The sequence below is a fragment of the Symphalangus syndactylus genome, chromosome 8, assembly GCF_028878055.3.
Source record: "Symphalangus syndactylus isolate Jambi chromosome 8, NHGRI_mSymSyn1-v2.1_pri, whole genome shotgun sequence".
Classification (NCBI taxonomy): domain Eukaryota; kingdom Metazoa; phylum Chordata; class Mammalia; order Primates; family Hylobatidae; genus Symphalangus; species Symphalangus syndactylus.
This window is the reverse complement of record NC_072430.2, coordinates 43,995,217-44,014,804: the sequence shown is the minus strand read 5'-3', so window position 1 is coordinate 44,014,804 and position 19,588 is coordinate 43,995,217. Positions and strand designations below refer to the sequence as shown.

Genomic DNA, 19,588 nt, shown 5'->3' with positions numbered 1-19,588 from the left:
ATGGGGCCAAAGGTATAGACCCTCTGAGCAGCTGTGGGCATATTTGGATGTTTTCCGAACCCAGTGGTCCCTGGCCTGCCTAGAAGTCAGCCACACTTTACATTCTCCTATCCCCTTAGCAGGAATAGACCGGCCTGGCATGCTCTGCAGTTTCCGGATCCCTGGTGCCTGGTCCTGTGCCTGGTCCCTGAATATCCAAGCAAATAACTGCTTCAGTACAGGTGAGCCTGGCTCCCCAGGTGGCCAGAGAAGAGGCCTTAACAGGCCTTAAAACCCCATGTAGTTGTCCCTCTCCCCAGACTACATGTGACGTAATCTTACCAGCCCATCTCTGTCTCCGCCAGGCTTGTCTCGGCGGGTCCTGTTGACCAACGTGGTGACGGGACACCGGCAGTCCTTTGGGACCAACAGTGATGTCTTGGCCCAGCAGTTTGCTCTCATGGTTGGTTGGATTGGGACAGGCAGAATATAAAAGTTTGCCCTATGTGGAAATTTGGCCAGATTGAAATTGGACTCCTCTGTGTGCCCTCTAGTCCTCTTTGACAGGGGAGCAAGAGCATCAGAAAGGATCAGTGGGTTCCTTTGTAAGGGTGTCTGAGCCGAGTGAAAGTTGGTTGATCCAGAAAGGCTGGCCTGAGTTGCTCTAAACAACCTCTCATGGAAAGGTATTGTGAGCAGTTCTTAGGTATTCGGATTTACCCAGTAGGACAAACCATTTTTAAAATTGTATAAGCTAAACACCAATTCTTCACAGCTCTCAGGTTATATATTTTATATATTTAAAAAAATCAGGCCAAGCACAGTGGCTCATGGCTGTAATCCCAACACTTTGGGAGGCCAAGATGGGTGGATCATGAGGTCAGGAGTTCAAGACCAGCCTAGCCAAGATGGTGAAACCCCTTCTCTACTAAAAATACAAAAGTTAGCCGGGCGTAGTGCTGGGCGCCTGTAATCCCAGCTGCTCGAGAGACTGAGGCAGAATTGCCTGAACCCGGGAGGTGGAGGTTGCAGTGAGCCAAGATCGCACCACTGCACTCCAGCCTGGGCAACAGAGCAAGACTCCGTCTCAAAAAAAAAAAAAAAAAAAAACTGTGGTCATTACTATATTTCACAGACTTTTCTCTAGAAAATGCCATCTTTCCTTAAAAGTGAATGAACCCACTAACCTGCTTTTGGTGGAGATGGGGTGCTATCTCTGGGACTTCAGAGAGAAAGGCCAAAGGGGACAGTGCAGGGGGGTGGGGGGTAGCTCCTAGGAGCTCCATGCTACCCATGAGGAGGACACATGGGGTCTGGTTCTTCTAGCCACTAACAAGGAATCATCCTCCCTTCCAACTCCATTGAGACCCAAACTCTGATCAGCACATGTCTAATCACACCGTCTAACCCAGAGCTGGAAGAGGGGTTGTATCAGGAGGACCTGCCCTGCCCAGTCTCAGAGGGATGTCATGGTAGCCAGGCACCGAGCAGTCCCTCTTTCCACAGGCTCCTCTGCTGTTTAATGGCTGCCGCTCTGGGGAAATCTTTGCCATTGATCTGCGTTGTGGAAATCAAGGCAAGGGGTGGAAGGCCTCCCGCCTGTTGCATGATTCAGCAGTGACCTCTGTGCGGATCCTCCAAGATGAGCAATACCTAATGGCATCAGACATGGCTGGAAAGGTAGGGGATCATGGACTTTCTCAGGCCACAGGGTCTCGTGGCCCAGAGCCCTGCCAGGTGAAAGGGTTCTGCTGAAGAGGTCCTCATACCAAGACCCCAGGCAGGGGAAGTTCGCTGAAGACCAAGTGATTTGTAGGCCCTGTATGGGGACTGCTTTGTTGACCATATGAGCCTAATCTGATGTAAACAAAAGTGAAAATGATTCTCTGGTTATGTGCCTTCTTTTTTTTTTTTTTTGAGATGGAGTCTTGCTCTGTCGCCCAGGCTGGAGTGCAGTGGTACTATCTTGACTCACTGCAACCTCTGCCTCCTGGGTTCAAGCGATTCTCCTGCCTCAGCCTCCTGAGTAGCTGGGATTACAGGCATGTGCCACTAGGCCCGGCTAATTTTTGTACTTTTAGTAGAGATGGGGTTTCACCATGTTGGTCAGGCTGGTCTCGAACTCCTGACTTCATGATCTGCCCACCTTGGCCTCCCAAAGTGCTGGGATTACAGGCGTGAGCCACTGCACCCAGCCTGGTTACATGCTTTTGATGGACTCCAAGGCTCAGGAATTCGAGATGGAGATCTTCATGACCTGCACAGGCCACTGGAGACCACCTTGCCTTCCTGGCTTTGCACTTGGGGACCACCATGGTACCTCCTGGCCCCTCCCTGATGGCCCCTGGTGCTTCTTTCCACAGATCAAGCTGTGGGACCTGAGGACCACGAAGTGCATAAGGCAGTACGAAGGTCACATGAATGAGTACGCCTACCTGCCCCTGCATGTGCACGAGGAAGAGGGAATCCTGGTGGCAGGTACTTGAGGACAGAAGGGGAAGTTCCACCCCATCAAATACTGTCTCTCAGGGGCAATCCCAGCAACTTCAGCAGCAGAGGGAAAAGTTACCCCAAAACAGAACTGAATCAAGGGGAGTGTGGACAGTTGGGTGGGGAGACTAGGAGGGAAGTAGAATTGGATATATTAGTAATCAGTGGTGTAAATAAATGTCCACCAGGTGGACAGCCTCATCCCATGTCAGTGGGCAAATGTCACTTCAGAAACAGGCAGGTGGGGAGGTCCTGGGGAGCCTGGGTTTGGAGTTTGAGTGGATTTCATCAGGCCAGCATTATCCCGCCACACAACTATCTTATCCAAAAACTTGAGCTCCCTGTTGTCTCTACTCACATTTCCACCAGAGGATGCTGAGAAAAGAAGTTATGGTCATTGTAAAGATTCTTGGCCCTGGCCCGGCGCGGTGGCTTACGCCCGTAATCCAACACTTTGGGAGGCCAAGGAGGGCAGATCACAAGGTCAGGAGATTGAGACCATCCTGGCCAACATGGTGAAACCCCGTCTCTACTAAAATACAAAAATTAACTGGGCATGGTGGCACCTGTGTGTAATCCCAGCTACTCAGGAGTCAGAAGCAGGAGAATTGCTTGGACCAGGAAGTTGGAGGTTGCAGTGAGCTGATATCACACCACTGCACTCCAGCCTGGCGACAGAGCGAGACTCCGTCTCAAAATAAATAAATAAATAAATAAATAAGATTCATGGCCCCTTTACTACCATCCCTGTGGCTCCATGATCTGCAGATTAGGAGCAGCTATCTGGCCACTAAGCCCCCCTGGAAGGGAGTTACCAGTTGATTACAGACGATGGTGGCTATAGTGTAATCAGACAGTGTGCAGGCTCAATGCTTTCACACTGAAATAGTGGCTGCTGACACTGCAGAATGTGTTCTCAGTCTTCAAGAATTGCCACCTCTACTGGTATTCCTATAGAAAGGGCTTATTCCCCATGGAACATTTTTGTGGCTAGGAAGCATCACTTTGTTAGGACGTTCATAGACTTATTTACTATTCTCATCAACACCAGGACTTCGCTTCCTTTTTAAGTCGATTTTTCACCTATTTTTATCACGGAAGAGCTCCTGTGAGCTGGATGATAGAGAGAGCTCAGCCTTGCTGAGAGGCAGATGCAGGTAGTCGCCAGCTGCAGTAATAAACTGCAGCCGGGATTCAGCTTCAGCCACGATAGCACTTCTGGTCTTAGAGTGATCAGAATCACAAATGTGAAATCCATGACTGCCCAAGGCCTGTCCTCTTCTCCTACTGAAGGTCTCCAGTAGTGTATATCATGTTTCTGGGCTGCTGTAACCCATGCTGTTGTATGTCACAGTCCTCAGAACTGGAGCCCTGAAGACTTAAACTGGTCCTAGGAACTGAAGCATTAAACCAGAGAGAGCTGTGGGGAGAGTTGTCAACCTAGCCCATCCCCAGGATGTAATGACTTTGACAGATCTTTTACTATAACATGAAAAGATCAGGCCAGGCGTGGTAGCTATAATTCCAGCACTTAGGGAGCTTGAGGCCAGGAGTTTAAGACCAGCCAGGGCAACACAGCAAGACCCTATCTCAAAGAAAAAAAATTAGGCATGGTGGCACACACTTGTAGTCCCAGTTAACTCAGGAGGCTGAGGCAGAAGGATGGCTTGGGCCTAAGAGTTCAAGGCTGCAGTGAGCCCTGATCGCACCACTGCACTCTAGCCTGGGCGACAGAGCAAGACCTTGTCCCTAAAAAATGGGAGAAATCAGTTGCATGTCACCTAGACCAGGTGGGCCGCACTCACACTTGAACGTCCCGTGACATCAAGAGCAGCAGAATCCCCAGACATTAGCCAGGATACCTCTGAGCCACTCATGGCATCACACAGCCAACCAGGGCATCTTGTCATTGTTCTAGCACAACAGGGCGACTTGGGTTATCCGTAGAAATACTGTCCGTTAATGAGTTTGTGTTTTGGCTCACATGAAATCACAGCCCTGAGGAATCTTGGGAAGCCATGTCCACATGTAGGTAAGTTTTCCTTTGCATTCTCTCACTAGCCTGCCATATGTCTCTCCTCTTTCCTAGTGGGCCAGGACTGCTACACGAGAATCTGGAGCCTCCACGATGCCCGCCTACTGAGAACCATACCCTCCCCGTACCCTGCCTCCAAGGCTGACATTCCCAGTGTGGCCTTCTCGTCGCGGCTGGGGGGCTCCCGGGGCGCGCCGGGGCTGCTCATGGCTGTCGGGCAGGACCTTTACTGTTACTCCTACAGCTAATTCTGCAGGGTACAGCCCAGAGCCATGTGGATTTGACTTACGGGAGTAAACTGTAACTTTTTACTGCATCTAATGAGGGCGTTTTAAGTGACACTCAGTGTACACAGATCCCATCCTCTGGCTGCTAGGAGAGAAGTGCTGAATGTTCCGTGTGGCAACACTCAGGAAAGTTATTTGAGTTAAATTGCTGGCTCAGAGAGCTTCGAAGTCCTTTTCATAAAAGGTACCTCTTTCCTTTTCTTACTGAATTCTTAGAACTCAGTTAACCCTCCCTGCCTTTTCTTAACAAAAAGGACTTTTCTAAGGACTGAAGATTGGTAAAAACGAAAAGCTTCTTCCACCAAGAGCCCATTGGAGAAGCCCAGTGATGAGACAGTGAGATGGTTTGAGTCCTCGGTTCCTGGGTCGCAGGAAGAAAGACCTGCATCCTGCATCTGTACTTGGGGAAGCCAGCAGAGAGGACGGGGAGGTTACTTCTCTAAGTTTCTGCAGAAATATTGAAGGCTGGAGTTTGGAATCCTTAAACTTGGCCTTCTCAAACTCAGCAGCAGATCTCCGGGATTCTCCTGTTATTATCCCAAGACATTGGAAGGAAAGATGGATCTTCTTACATGCTAGAAGTTTTAAACAGTCCTTAACATGCCTTTGTTGAAGCACCTTCCAGCATGTAAGGTTCAGCAGCTCTGGTTTCTATTACAGTGACTTGAATGTCAGATTCAAGGGCCTGGCGTCAAAGGAGATTGGTTTTGACTTTTTGTAATCCAGGAGCGACGGTTTGTGAGATGTTTATTCAGTGTTAAAGAGCCTGTTTTTCTACCAAACAATAAAACCAAGAGAAGAATCATGGTGTGACATGCGCTTCTGCGAATGACTTAGGAGATCATGAAGCTTGGGCTGCTGGGACCAGCTTTCATAGCCTTCCTGGAGAGCCTCCCTGGGCTCCTCTAGACCCACTCTGCCCTCATCATCTGTCCATCTCCACCCTGCTCTGTGCATGCCCAAAAGACTCACCTCTGGACTAGGTCAGGGTTCCCTGGCTCCCAGCGGCTAGGTAGGTTCAGCCAGTGGGAAGCAGCGGCAGAACACAGAGGGCAAGAGGAGAGGGAGGTGGGATCGCTGGTTCCCCAGCTCCCTTCTGGTTGGGCTATGGGTGGCTGTAACCAAAACCCACCACTTCTATTGGAAAGTGCTCAGAGAGAGCCGGGTTCCAACAATTCTTCATTTGTCCCTTCAGACCTACAGCGGGTCATCACACCTCACTTGCTGGCCCAGGATGCCTCACTAGGTAGACTCACAGTTCCCCACTTGAATGTGGCCAGTACCCTGACTAATACAGCATATTCTATAAAGAACCAACATTTTTTTTTTTTTTGAGATGGTGTTTTGTACTTGTTGCCCATGCTGGAGTGCAATGGCGCTCTCACCGCACCCTCGACCTCCTGGGTTCTAGTGATTCTCCTGCCTCAGTCTCCCGAGTAGGTGGGATTATAGGCGCGTGCCACCACGCCTGGCTAATTTTGTATTTTTAGTAGAGATGGGGTTTCTACACGTTGGTCAGGCTGGTCTCAAACTCCTGACCTCAGGTGATCTGCCCGCCTCAGCCTCCCAAAGTGCTGGGATTATAGGCATGAGCCACTGCACCCAGCAATTTATTTTTATTTTTTATTTTTTTTTGAGACATGGTCTTATTCTGTCACCCTGGCTGGAGTGCGGTGGCACGATTTTGGCTTACTGCAACCTCCACCTTATGTGTTCAAGGGATCCTCCCACCTCAGCCTCTCGAGTAGCTGGGACTACAGAGACAGGGTTTCACAATGTTGCCCAGGCTGGTCTTGAACTCCTGAACTCAAGTGATCTGCCCATCTCAGCCTCCCAAAGTGGTGGGATTATAGGCCTGAGCCACCGCACCTGGCCCGGTTCTTAAATATATTTAATCTGTCCTCCCCAGTTACCTAAAGCTCTGACCTGTTCCCTCTCCCACCAGCAAACCCCAGGGCAGTTTGCACTGTGCCCCCTCAGCATTGTGGCTGACAGTCTTCTGTGTTCTCTTCCCCACATTCAGGATCATGGTGGCACAGGAAGGGATGGCTGGATAGTAGAATACATCCTCCACATCTTCAGGAAAGGACAGAGATACCTCAATAGGAGAAGTTGGGCAGGAACAGGCAAGTGCTGCCTCCATTTCCAGCCTCATCATGGTTCCTGGGCCATAGTGAAGCCTGGTTGAGGGGAAGAGGCCCAGGGACTGCATCCTTCCAGCTTTTCTTCACATACACAAGCAGATGGTGCCACAGTGCTCCCTGATATTAGCTAATAAGCACCTAATGTATGTCAGGCCCCCCCCGCCCTTTTTTTTTGAGACAGGGTCTCACTCTGTCGCCCAAGCTGGAGTGCATGAGTTGCAGTAGCACAATTACTACTCACTGCAGTCTGGACCTCCTTGGGCTTGAGCAATCCTCCCACCTCAGTCTTCTGAGCAGTTGGGCCCACAGGTGTGCACCACCACACTCAGTTCATTTTTTATTTTTTGTAGAGATGGAGTCTCCCTATGTTTCCCGGGCTGGTCTTGAACTCCTAGGCTTAAGTGATCCTGTGGCCTCAGCCTCCCAAAGTGCTGGCATTACAGACATGAGCCATTTGTAAGGCGCTTCTCACCCTCACACTAACCCCACGGCACAGTTTGGGAAACAAGTTTCTTGGGTTAAAGTGGTTTGGCAAGAAGGGCTGAGCTGGGATTAAGATTCCTTGCTTCCCAACTCTGAAGCCCCTGTTCCCCTCACTGCTGCATCCTGCTCATATTCCAGGCCCAGGTTAACAACAACGGGAAAGAGTTGAGAGAGACTTTTCTAACAGGGTAAACCCTCCTCCCAGCCCAACTCCACCATCCTGAGCCACTCCTCTACTCACATGATCCTTTGTACCATTTGGTCCAATTGATCTTGATCTCATCCATTTTTTCCACATAGGTCAGAGACAAGGGTGAGATTTTTCTCATTTCTCGTGGGAGAAAGGCAAGCTCTGCCAAGCCCAGAATTTCTGGCCCCTCCTGTCCCAGCACAAACCATTCACAGTCTTCCCACAATTATTCCTGGTTCGGGGTTTTATTTCTGGGAAGCCTTCTGTCCCTCAACCTCACCAGCCCTTGGCTTTTCAGCTCAGAGGCTCAAGACATTTGAGGATTGCATGTTCGGCTGTGGGCATGGGGAATGCAGTGACTACGCCTGGTTGGCATCCCATACCACACCCAGGGGAATGGGGAAGCCAAGAGGTAGACTGAATGCAGGCTCAGGCCTCTCCTTGCCCCCAAGGGCATCCTCTCCAGCAGGTGACTGGGCATGACCACTACAGTGCTGATCTCAAACCGGTCAGTGGGTTCAGTGGGAGGTTTGGCTACCACGGGAACACCCCAGCTCTCCGTCGGAGCACGTCTGTCTTTGGAGAGGTCACCCACTTCCCTCTGTTCTAACAGCATCTCTTCCCTTCATAGCCCTCAACATGAATTTCTAAGACAGATATTTAGATGAACTCTTAATGTTATTTTACATTAAAAAAATTTATTTTTGTCTCCAAGTGTGCCGTTTCTTCCCTGAGATTGGAGGAAGGAGCCAGCTGTACTCTCGGCTTCTCTTCCCCCTGGAGAGGAGGTGAGACGAGAAAGGGCTTCTCGGGCCTATGCCCTTGCACTCCATACCAACCAGTGCCAGCTTTGAAAGGTGAGGCTTCAGTTCTCCCCTGCCAGTGGGATAAGAAGGAGCCACAGTATTCAACCTCAATAAAACACTTCGCCAGCTATCAGCAGGACCCCAGGGTCAGAGCTGGCTATTGTTTCCATCGAGAACAGAGCAGAGGCCAAGCTCCGTGGTATACATGTGTAATCCCAGCACTTTAGGAGGCCGAAGTGAGGCCGAGATGGGAGGATTGCTTGACCTCAGGCAGTTGGATCACTTGAAACCAGCCTGGGCAACATGCCAAAACCCTGTCTTTACAAAACACACACACTCTCTCTATACATAGAGAGAGAGAGACTCTCACTCTTAGCCCAGGCTGGAGTACAGTGGTGTGATCTCAGCTCACTGCAACCTCCACCTCCAGGGTTCAAGCAATTCTCCTGCCTCAGCCTCCCTAGTACCTGGGATTACAGGTGCCTGCCACCACGCCCAGCTAATTTTTTTGTATTTTTAGCAGAGACGGGGTTTCACCATGTTGGTCAGGCTGGTCTCAAACTCCTGACCTCACCTTGGCCTCCCAAAGTGCTGGGATTACAGGCGTGAGCCACCATGCCCAACACAGGTTGTCATTTTCAAGTGTTCCCTTTCAGTTTATTGGTGGCCAAGGGAAAAGCCAAAGCAGATGATGGATAATTAAGAAGGTGGGGCTTTAGAACACAAAGCTTGCCAGAACTCTAGCGTGGGTGGAACTTGATTGTATTGAGTCACTATAAGTGGACAAGGAAGGAGCTTCTGATAGGTGAAGGGGGTATAGCTCAGCGGTAGAGCATTTGACTGCAGATCAAGAGGTCCCCGGTTCAAATCCGGGTGCCCCCTTCCCGGATGTTTTCTCATTTAGAAGTAAATACTGTCAGCTACAGTGTCACCAGAAAAGATAAAGGAATTTTCAACTTGCTCTTGTGCTAATAAAATTGTTCCTCCCACATTCCAGCTGACCATTTGGACAAAAAGCCCCTTTAGGACCTGTGTTGTCTTCCATTAAGACCAAGTACCTGAGGAGATTCTAAATCTATGAGTAAGTCTGAGAGCTGTGAACACAATTTGGCCATCGGGTGTGTGTCGGAGTATATATAAAAATGTTCCTTCAACATATACTTTTGAAAAGCTCCCTTGAATTAAAACATGAAAGAAGGGCCAGGCGCAGTGGCTCATGCCTATAATCCCAGCACTTTAGGAGGCTGAGGTGGGTGGATCACTTGAGTTCAGGAGTTCAAGACCAGCTTGAACCACGTGGCAAAACCCCGTCTCTACTAAAAATACAAAAATTAGCCAGGCGTGATAGTGCGCGCCTGTAATCCCTGCTACTTGGGAGGCTGAGGCAGGAGAATCTCTTGAACCCAGGAGGTGGAGGCTGCAGTGAGCCAAGATCATGCCACTGCACTCCAGCCAGGGTGACAGAGACTCTGTCTCAAAAAGAAAAAAAATCTCTTTGATGACATCCTTTGCCATGGTCTTTAACGCTATGCAACCGCAACTAACCACTTTATGGGGTTTTCTCTTTGTCAGTTTTACAGTAGCCCACCCTTTACCCTAGTTTCTTGTCATCAACCTTAATTAGGGTGATCTGGTGTTCAGCACCAAGGGTCTTCACCAGCCACATAGGTAGGCTCATCACAGTTGGGGGCAGCACACAAGGATGGGCCCAGAGCTTGTCTAAGGCTTTGGCAGCTTCTCGAATTCCACGTGCTAGGCCATCGTGGATGAGGGCAGCCTTTGGGACCTTTTGTAAAGCAGTATTAAGGTCCATGACACCTCCAGCAGTGATGCCTTCCTGGGCCATGGCGGTGGGTTAGCGGGGAAGCTGATTCTTGAACACACCTGAGCCTCTGCCTCCGCGACTCAGTGGCAGTGGGGAAACAGCAGCAGTTTGTTCTTGGTTAACACTCAATGCACCTAAAATGTGGTCTAGGTTGCATGAAAAGGGGTTAAACTTGGCCAAGAAGTTGATTAAGCATTTTGGCCAGTTTGCTTGTTACCACTGGTGTCATAAAGATTAATATGTTACAATCTCCGAGCATTTTTCTTTTTTTTTTTTTTAGACAAGGTCTCACTCTGTCACCCAGGCGTGATCTTGGCTCACTGCAGCCTTGACCTCCCAGGCTCAAGCAATTCTCCCACCTCAGCCTCCTGAGTAGCTGGGATTACAGGCGTGTGCCACCACACTGGTCTGATTTTTTAGGTTTTGGGGTTTCTTTTTTTGTAGAGACAGGATTTTGCCATGTTGCTCAGGCTGGTCTAGAACTCCTGGCCTCAAGCCATCCACTCGCCTTGGCGTCCCAAAGCACTGGGATTACAGGTGTGAGCCACCGTGCCTGGCCTTGAAGGATATTCCATTTTGCCCTACTCCCCAGGTGACAATGAAAGATAGCAAATGAGCAGGTGATTGTGACAGCAGCACTGAGCTGTGATAGACCCTTTGCTAACTAGCTCAGTGTTTGCTTACTTATAGCCTTCTAGAGACAACAATGAATGGCACACACTGGTTATCAAAAATGTCCACAAATACTGGCCGAGTGTGGTGGCTCATGCCTGTAATCCCAACACTTTGGAAGGCCAAGGCAGGCAGATCACTTGAGGTTGGGAGTTCAAGACCAACCTGGCCAACCTGGTGAAACCCCGTGTCTACTGAAAATACAAAAACTAACTAGGCGTGGTGGTGCATGCCTGTAATCCCAGCTACTCAGGAGGCTGAGGCAGGAGAATCCCTTGAACCCTGGAGGCAGAGGCTGCAGTGAGCCGAGATTGCACCACTGCATTCCAGCCTGAGCAACAGAGTAAGACTCCATCTCCAAAAAAAAAAAAAAAAGCCCACAAATAAATACTGCCTCATGTCCCGTGTTGCTGTGGACACCTGAGAATCTAACTGGCCCAACATGGTTTGGAGGGCACTGCCAGCCTCCTAGGTGTCCTCAGCAAGGTTCCTCATAGCAGGCATCCTTCACTGAACACCGAGTCAGCCCCTCCCTATTACCTGTCAACCCTAGATCTGTCCTGGTCTAAATCTTCCACCTAACCATCTCCAAAAACAATTTCAGGCTAAACTCCATTTCTTCTTGATTTCTCCATTTGTACGTGTTGCTAAAAGGCTCTGGTCCCACTCTAAGTCTGTCCTCTCCAGTCTATCCACTGTACTGCCACAGGAATGATGTTTCTAGATCTTCGCTTTCAATGGCTTCCTGTGCCTCAGATAGAGGGTGTGGTCTTTGTGATCTGACCTCATATGCCTCTCCATCCTCTTGCGCCATCTCTGCCTCACACCTAGTACTCTCGAGACACCACGTTTCAAGCCTGTCCCCCACACACCCGGGCCTTTGCTCAAGCCACCCAACTCCTTTTCATCCAGAAAAGTCCAACTTTTCAGGCTCAGCGTAAAAGACACCTCAGGGAAGTTTCGCTTCCCCAGCACTTGACGCAACTAGACACTTGTTACGATGGATGAACAATTTTTTGTTTTGCCAGCATGATTTCATTTTCATTACTACAACCCTAGAAAGTAAATTTCCACACTTTACAGAAGAAAAAAGTGAATCTCAAGAGAGTGATTTGCCCAAGGTCTTCTGCTGCTAAGTGTAGCAGAGCCAGCTGAGGCTCCTACTGAAGTTCAAGACTCTATTAGGCCCCTCGTGTTGGGGAGAATGGGCTTCTTACTGTTCCTCTGGACATTTAAGATCTTCTTGGGTTCAGTTCAACAGTTTCCCCTTTTCTCCCTCTTTGCTTAAGACTCACTGCCTCAGCCTCCCACAGTACCTTCTGGCCTGGGCCTGGCTATCGTATCTTTGCTCACGTCTCCCTGCTTGCTCCTACTACCTGCCTGCCTGCTTGCACTCTTGGCTTCACGTGAATAAAGGCAGCTGTTGCAATACCGAAAAGGATATTCTCTGTAGATGCCATAATCTGAGCAAAGGCACACAGACACAAATGCTCCTGGTAGTCCAGGGCAGCCAGAACTGAGGTGCCATGGTGGATGGGAAATCCATTCAGGCTTTGCTTGTGTTGCAGTATTTTTGTGTTTGTTTTCACAGAGACAGGATCTTGCTATGTTGCCCAGGCTGGTCTCAAACTCCTGGCCTCAAGTGAACCTCCCGCCTCAGCCTCCCAAAGTGCTGGGATTATAGGCACGAGCCACCGTGCCCAGCCAAGTTCCACTATCTTTGGATATGAAATGGAGTTATCTAAGGATAAAGCCAGAGCATCAGAGAGATTCTGGCTGGAGTTAAGGGTATGGCCAGTTTAAGGTGGCCGTTGAAAACGTGGCAATGGATAAGTCCCTCAGTACAGCATCATGTACTGGAGGACTGCACGGCCCGCTGTCTACAAATGGTAGTTTCAAAGATGGCTCTGTTCACGAGACTGTCACTAAATTACAGATTATCTAATCCCAGAAAACCCCATACCCTATGAGCTTTAGTGTTCACGAGTGACGATTTCCAAAGTACATTAAAAAAAAAATTATACCAGGTGCAATTTAAGAGTTAGGAGTTAGAATGTACTCAGATTTTGTACAGTAACTAAAACATCCTATTCATGATGAGAAGAATTACAGACTACGATTGTGGGTTCCACTCTCTCCCTAGTGATGGTAGGTCTGAAATGGAAAATGCAAACATAGCTGCAAAATTAACATTAAATCACAATTTTTTTAACAATTGGAAGCTGGCCAGGAGCAGTGGCTCACGCCTGTATCCCCTGCACTTTGGAAGGCCAAGGCAGCAGATTGCTTGAGCCAGGAGTTCAAGACCAGCCTGGGCAACACAGCAAAACCCCATCTCTATAAAATTCAAAAAAAAAAAAAAATTGGAAGCTTAGCTTGTGTTCTAGGCTAGATCAACTTGCTTCATCTCTCAGCCAGTGAGTCTTTTTAGTGAAAAATAAAGCTGCTTTTAGTGAAAAAGTGTGACTGCCCTCGGCCATGAGCATCTCCAAGGCCAATGGAAATGATCAAAGCTAAGCTTGCTGACCACACTAGCAGTCACCTTGATTCTTACCTTTCCTCCTAAGAAGATACTGACCTTACCTGCAAATGCAAAAGAATTAACAAGTTGTAAAGGGGAAGGAAAACAGGGGGAGAAGCTCAACAGTGCGATGGTGATAGAAGGGGTCCGGGGCTGCCTGGACTCAGGCCAGCTTGGAGTGTGGCCGGGCAACGCTGGGCTTCTGATAACTCTAGGAGCCAGTGTGTTAGGCTGTAAGACAAGAACCCTACTGCGGCCCTTCCAGTGTGGTTGCGACAATTAACCATGTAAAGCTTCTAGCATAGTGCAAGGCACGTTAAAAAGCACCTAAATATTGGTTCTGTTTGCTTTTCCGGTTCCCAAATAAATCAGCAGTTAAACCCAAGGGATGTGTAAGGATCCCACTTGGTCTCATTGATCAGGAGACCGCGTCATTCTCAGCCACAAGTTGCAATCTCCAGTCACAGCCCTCAGGGATATGTTCAACCATTGTCTCTACCTATGAGCAAGTCTTTTAAACCAGAAAGTGATTAAAAGCCTTTCCGTGGCTCCCCCTGAAAAGGAGAGGGGACGAAACTCTGTTACTACATGTCAGGATAGTGGTTACTCCTGGTGGGGGGAGGAACCAGGAGTTCTTGGAGGACAGCCATGTTCTGTTTCTTAATCTGGGTGCTGATTGGTTATGTAGTATTCAGTTTGAGAAAATCAAGCTGAAGTACAGATGTATAATAGTTCAATAGGTTTGTTTTTGTTGTTAAGACAGGGTCTCACTCTGTCACCCAGGCTGGAGTACAGTGACATCTCCGAGGCTCAAGCAATCTTCCTATCTCAGCCTCCCCAGTAGCTGGAATTACAGGCATGCGCTGCCACACCCAGCTTTTTTGGGGGGAGGGGTTGGTTTTCTTGGTAGGGACAGGGTTCACTCACCACGTTGCCCAGGCTGGGCTCGAACTCCTGGGCTTAAGTGATCCGCCCACCTTGGCCTCCCAAAGGGCTGGGATCACAGGTATGAGTGACCGTGCCTAGCCAGGACTATGTATTTTAAACCTAGGGAGTGAAAATCAGGACTAATACCCCATCTGTTCTACTGTGCGAGAGGATTCCTCAACAGACCCTGACCCGACAGCTGCCAGAGTGTAACCTGGAGAACCCAAGCTGTGAAACTGCTACCGCTGAGCCTTGCTCAGCCAATGCCACGGCTGCAGAAAGGGGGTCTGCCAGGGGACCCCGGCTGCAGGAAGGTCTGAGGAACAGCTCTAAGTACAGGATAAGTGGTGAGAATGTGGGGGCCCTCTAGTCACTAGACAGAATTCCGTGACCGTCAGCTATTGCCTTCCTTACATAAAGGAATATTCATGATAAGCTCGAAGCTCTGGTCCCAGTCAGCACACTGATCTGGGTGGGGCATGCTATCTAGCGAAGGTCTGGAGACAACAGGCTGTGGTCATGAGACTGACATCCACTGGACAGGATCATGGTTTGGGGGTACTTGGTTATGGTGTTTTTTGTTTTTTTGGTTTTTGAGATGGAGTCTCGCTCTGTCGCCCAGGCTGGAGTGCAGTGGCGCGATCTTGGCTCACTGCAAGCTCCGCCTCCCAGTTCATGCCATTCTCCTGCCTCAGCCTCCCGAGTAGCTGGGACTACAGGCACCCGCCACCACACCCGGCTAATTTTTTTGTATTTTTAGTAAAGATGGGGTTTCACCATGTTAGCCAGAATGGTCTCGATCTCCTGACTTCGTGATCTTCCCCCCTCGGTCTCCCAAAGTGCTGGGATTACAGGCGTGAGCCACCGTGCCTGGCCTTTTTTTTTTTTTTTTTTTTTTTTTTTTAAGCAGTTTCACTCTTGTTGCCCAGGCTAGTGTGCAATGGTGCAATCTCAGCTCAGTGCAACCTCCGCCTCCCAGGTTCAAGCAGTTCTCCTGCCTCAACCTCCCGAGTAGCTGGGATTACAAGATTGTGCCACTACACCCAACTAATTTTTTGTATGTTTAGTAGAGATGGGGTTTCTACATGTTGGTCAGGCTGGTCTTGGACTCCCGACCTAAAGTGATCCCCCCTGCCTTGGCCTCCCAAAGTGCTGAGATAATGGGCATGAGCCACCACGCCCGGCCGGCTATGGTTTTGAAACAGTTCTTATTTGTCAGAGTAAAAGACTGCAGTATTTGCAGGTAAAATATTACTGCCCTTGAAACATGCCCCTTACTTGGCCTCTGCTTGGAAAGCCACCATCAGCTGGAGAGAGACGTTGGCCAGAAGGAACTGATGGAATGAGAGGAAAGAGCCAGCACAGTTGAGATGCAGGAAGATTCCTTTATGATGGCGAATTGGATGGTACACAGTTCTAGAGTAGGGCCCCAGTCACTGGGCCCCAGGAGGCAGGAGGAGCAGGGCTGAGAGGGACGACACACTCCAGGGCTCATGTCACACCGATACGCACACCAGGAATGACCGCCGCCATATACTTCCCTAAAGCTCAACCCACCCACCAGTTCAGTCAAGAATTACACTTTAATTCGTGTTTGGCCACTGAAGATCAAATCCACCATGATGACAGGATTTCAGCACAACGGGCCCTTTCCAGTCATGACAGACAGAGATGTCCAGGCTCTTGAGGAGAAACAAAAGTTCCTTTGACTTCTCTTGCAAGGACCAAAGAGATAAATTTTTTCTTTACGATCTGTTGAAATATTTATATAGACTTTTAAAAACAACTAACAGTCCATCCTGTGCTCAGTTTCCCTGGAAGGTTTCTCATGATCGCCCCTCCGAGAGCTAGAGGGGTTGTGTGTCTGGGAACAAAGGATTAAGACACTTTAAAATAAGCAATGAAAATCCTAGTGCGACACTCAGAAGCAGATGGTGGGCTCGAGGGGGCTGAGGGGTGGGAGGCAGGTGCTTCGATTGAGGAGCTGGGCGCCGCCTTTTGGGAAAGCTGAGTGGAGACAGAAGCGTCGGGGCAGGAAATCCTGCTGGGGAAGGCTCAGTTCCTTCCTTGCTGTTCCCTGGGGACCAGGGACAGCACGGCCCCTGCATTTCTACTTCTCAGGGCCGAAAACCCGACCTCTGACCCTCCACCCACTCCGGTGACCTGCACGCTAAGTTGGGTGGTCTCTGACTAAAACAGGCTTAAGCCAAGAATTGGGATTCGACTCCCAGGAGACCCAGGGAGAATTCCCTTCAGGCTGTTTCAGGCAGGAAGGACCAGGAAGGCTCACTCCCCAGGCAGCTGACAGGCATGGAGGGAAGAGCCAAGGACAGGAGAGGCCTCCAAGGCTCCAAGAGCAGCAGAGGAAGGGGCCAGCCACGCGGTGGCCGTGGGCCTGGCTCGGCTCGTGAGGAAGACGTGCTGCCACTGCCACCTCATCCTGTGTGGAGGAGACTGTGCGAAGTCTTCGCAGCCAGCGGCAGCCTCGATACGCCCCGAGTGCCTTTCATATGTATATATGAGAGAGATATATACACATATATATTCATTATTTTTAACTGAAATAAATGCAACGGATTCAGGTTCATTCCCCTTTGCGATGAGTTGCTCGGTCCCCTGCCCTGAGGGGTTCACACCTTCGGGCCTGCCGCCAGGCTCACCCCCACTGAGGGAAAGTGGCCCTGGGATGCGGAGAGGAGAGGACACACACCACAGCAGGTGACCGGGAGGAGGGCCTACCTCGCAAGACTGTTTCTAACCCTGAGAACCTAAGGAATTGTGAAGGACTCGGAGAGGGGGCTGGGGTTAAAGGTCACCGGGCTTTTTATTGCAGTTGAAGCAGACTCGGACGGGATGGTCCCAGCCACGAGAAGGGACAGCCCGGCGGTCATGGGAGCACTCATCACAGAAGCCCTGTCCGCAGGCCCGGCAGTGGTGCTTGGAGAGCTTGATGCTGAACTCCTTCCGGCAGTTGTGGCAGTGCAGGATTTCGTGGTCAGGCACCCAATACGCAGGCCTGGCCGCGTCCTTTACCAGACCTAAGGCAGGGAACAATGGTCAGGACACCCAAAGCCCAATACCCCAAGGCCCAACTAGCAAGAGGGCATCCTCGGATGCTTACTGGCTTATAATCCCAACTGCACACAGAACTGCTGACAGAGCTTTTTAAAAATGCAGAAACCCAGGCTCTGCCACTCACATCCAGATCTTTGGGGCTGTAGCATAGGCACTGATTTTCCCTTTTCCTTTTTCCTTTTTCACATTTTTAAAGATTTTTTGGAGTGAGAGTCTCATTCTGTCGCCCAGGTTGGAGTGCAATAGCACGATTTCGGCTCACGACAACCTCTGCCTCCTGGGTTCAAACAATCCTCCCCCCTCAGCCTCCCAAGTAGCTGGGACTGCAGGCGTGCACCACCACACGTGGCTAATTTTTGTAGAGACAGGGTTTCACCATGTTGTCTGGGCTTGTCTCGAACTCCTGGTCTCAAGTGATCTGCCCACCTCAGCTTCCCAAAGTGCTGGGATTGTAGGCATAAGATTATAGGCATGAGCCACCATGCCCCTTCTTTCTCTTTTGTGACAGGGTCTCACTCTGTTGCCCAGGCTGGTCTCAAATTCCTGGGACTCAAGGGACCCTCTCGCCTGAGCCTCCCAAGTAGCTAGGATTATAGGCATGCAACCCCACACCCAGCTCCTTGATATTTATATATCTACGAAGCCCTCCTTGTAAACTGAAGGGGCAGCCGTGTTAAGAACCCCTGGAGGAACTATAAAGAAGTCTGGGCTCTGGAGTCAGACACTCAAATCCCAATTCTACTGAGATCAGGTTAATCAGCAGCTGCTGGATTAAGAAAGGTTAGCTAAGGCTGGGCATGGTGGCTCACACCTATAATCCCAGCACTTTGGGAGGCAGAGGCGGGCGGACCACTCAAGGTCAGGAGTTCGGGACCAGCCTGGCCAACATGGTGAAACCCTGTCTCTACTAAAAATACAAAAATTAGCCGGGCGTGGTGGTATAATCCCAGCTACTTGGGAGCCTGAGGCATGAGAATCGCTTAAACCTGGGAGGTGGAGGTTGCAGTGAGCCAAGATCACGCCACTGCACTCCAGCCTGGACAATAGCAAGAGTTAGTCTCAAAAAAAAAAAAAAAAAAAAGAAAAGAAAAAAAGAAAGGTTAGCTACCCTCTCAGGGGCTTACTCATCTTTAACAACCCACCTTCAAGAGCTGTGATGAGGTTGAGAAGAAAGAACATGCCTGACACACTGGCCTGCTACTCAACACCCTGTGGGTGCTCAGAATGGGAGCACTTGGTGAGCACAGCCAGAAGGCTATGCTCTGCCTTCTGTGCCAAGGACAGTTCTTGCCTCTCCCAGGTACCCCTGGGAACAGATGCAACCTGAGATTTAAGCCTGGGCAAATCCAGCAATTCCTACATCATCTACTCACTTTGTGAGCTGCAATGAGGAAATCTGCTCCAGGCCATTTTCATCACTACCCATTTTTGCTCGCTCCCCTACAATGTGCCACACTGCCCCAGGCCTGGCCAGCCTTGCCTAAGCCCACCAAGCACTGGTTGATTTCCCTCCCTCTCCCCATCACCATCCTGAATACAAATACCCCTCACATCCAGGGCTGGGTAGCTATTTTAAATCTTTTTTTTTTTTTTTCGAGACAGTCTCGCTCTGTTGCCCAGGCTGGAGCGCAGTGGTGCGATTTTGGCTCACTGCAAGCTCCACCTCCCAGGTTCACACCATTCTCCTGCCTCAGCCTCCCTAGTTGCTGGGACTACAGGCACCCACCACCACGCCTGGCTAATTTTTTTGTATTTTCAGTAGAGAGTGGGTTTCACCGTGTGTTAGCCAAGACGGTCTTGATCTCTTGACTTCGTGATCCGCCTGCCTCAGCCTCCCAAAGTGCTGGTATTACAGGCGTGAGCCACGGTGCCCGGCCAGCTATTTTAAATCTTAAACTACTAACAGTTTGGCTGGTGTGACTAAAGATAGCCATAGAATCTTTCACCCACTTTCCATCTTTGACACTCCTGCCCCCTCCCTTAAATCTAGACAAACCCTGTGACGGCAGCAGACTCCAGGAGATGACAGCAGAAGTGTCTGTCTGCAGTCCTAGGCCTTAAGAGATGGGCAGCTTCAGCCGGGCACAGTGGCTCACGCCTGTAATCCCAGCACTTTGGGAGGCCAAGGCAGGTGGATCACCTGAGCTCAGGAGT

The 19,588-nt window shown here is 49.9% G+C and overlaps 2 protein-coding genes, 1 non-coding gene and 1 pseudogene across 22 annotated transcripts in view; 2 read left to right on the top strand and 2 right to left on the bottom strand.

The window, feature by feature from the left end:
* DCAF4 (DDB1 and CUL4 associated factor 4) overlaps positions 1 to 5,593 on the top strand; it is a 33,396-nt gene extending 27,803 nt beyond the window's left edge. For 11 of the 16 annotated variants that reach the window (XM_063644272.1, XM_063644277.1, XM_063644284.1 and 8 more), the window contains 5 exons: positions 120 to 221; positions 345 to 442; positions 1,486 to 1,659; positions 2,343 to 2,457; positions 4,559 to 5,593. In XM_063644272.1, the coding sequence (XP_063500342.1) occupies positions 120 to 221; positions 345 to 442; positions 1,486 to 1,659; positions 2,343 to 2,457; positions 4,559 to 4,752 (683 nt within the window). In that variant the 3' untranslated portion in view covers positions 4,753 to 5,593. The remainder of the gene's footprint in view (positions 1 to 119; positions 222 to 344; positions 443 to 1,485; positions 1,660 to 2,342; positions 2,458 to 4,558) is intronic. The other 5 variants (XM_063644275.1, XM_063644283.1, XM_063644273.1 and 2 more) reach the window with 2 other exon arrangements.
* A 3,631-nt stretch (positions 5,594 to 9,224) lies between these two features.
* On the top strand, positions 9,225 to 9,296 carry TRNAC-GCA (transfer RNA cysteine (anticodon GCA)). Its single transcript has one exon. It is a non-coding gene; the product is annotated as a tRNA-Cys (tRNA).
* LOC129488727 (small ribosomal subunit protein eS12-like) lies at positions 9,236 to 10,498 on the bottom strand (annotated as a pseudogene).
* Positions 10,499 to 15,724: 5,226 nt separating this feature from the next.
* The window catches only part of ZFYVE1 (zinc finger FYVE-type containing 1), a 57,907-nt gene continuing 54,043 nt past the window's right edge, over positions 15,725 to 19,588 (bottom strand). For all 5 annotated transcript variants that reach the window (XM_055288899.2, XM_055288900.2, XM_055288902.2 and 2 more), the window contains one exon: positions 15,725 to 17,397. In XM_055288899.2, coding sequence (XP_055144874.1) covers positions 17,165 to 17,397 — 233 coding nt within the window. In that variant the 3' untranslated portion in view covers positions 15,725 to 17,164. The remainder of the gene's footprint in view (positions 17,398 to 19,588) is intronic.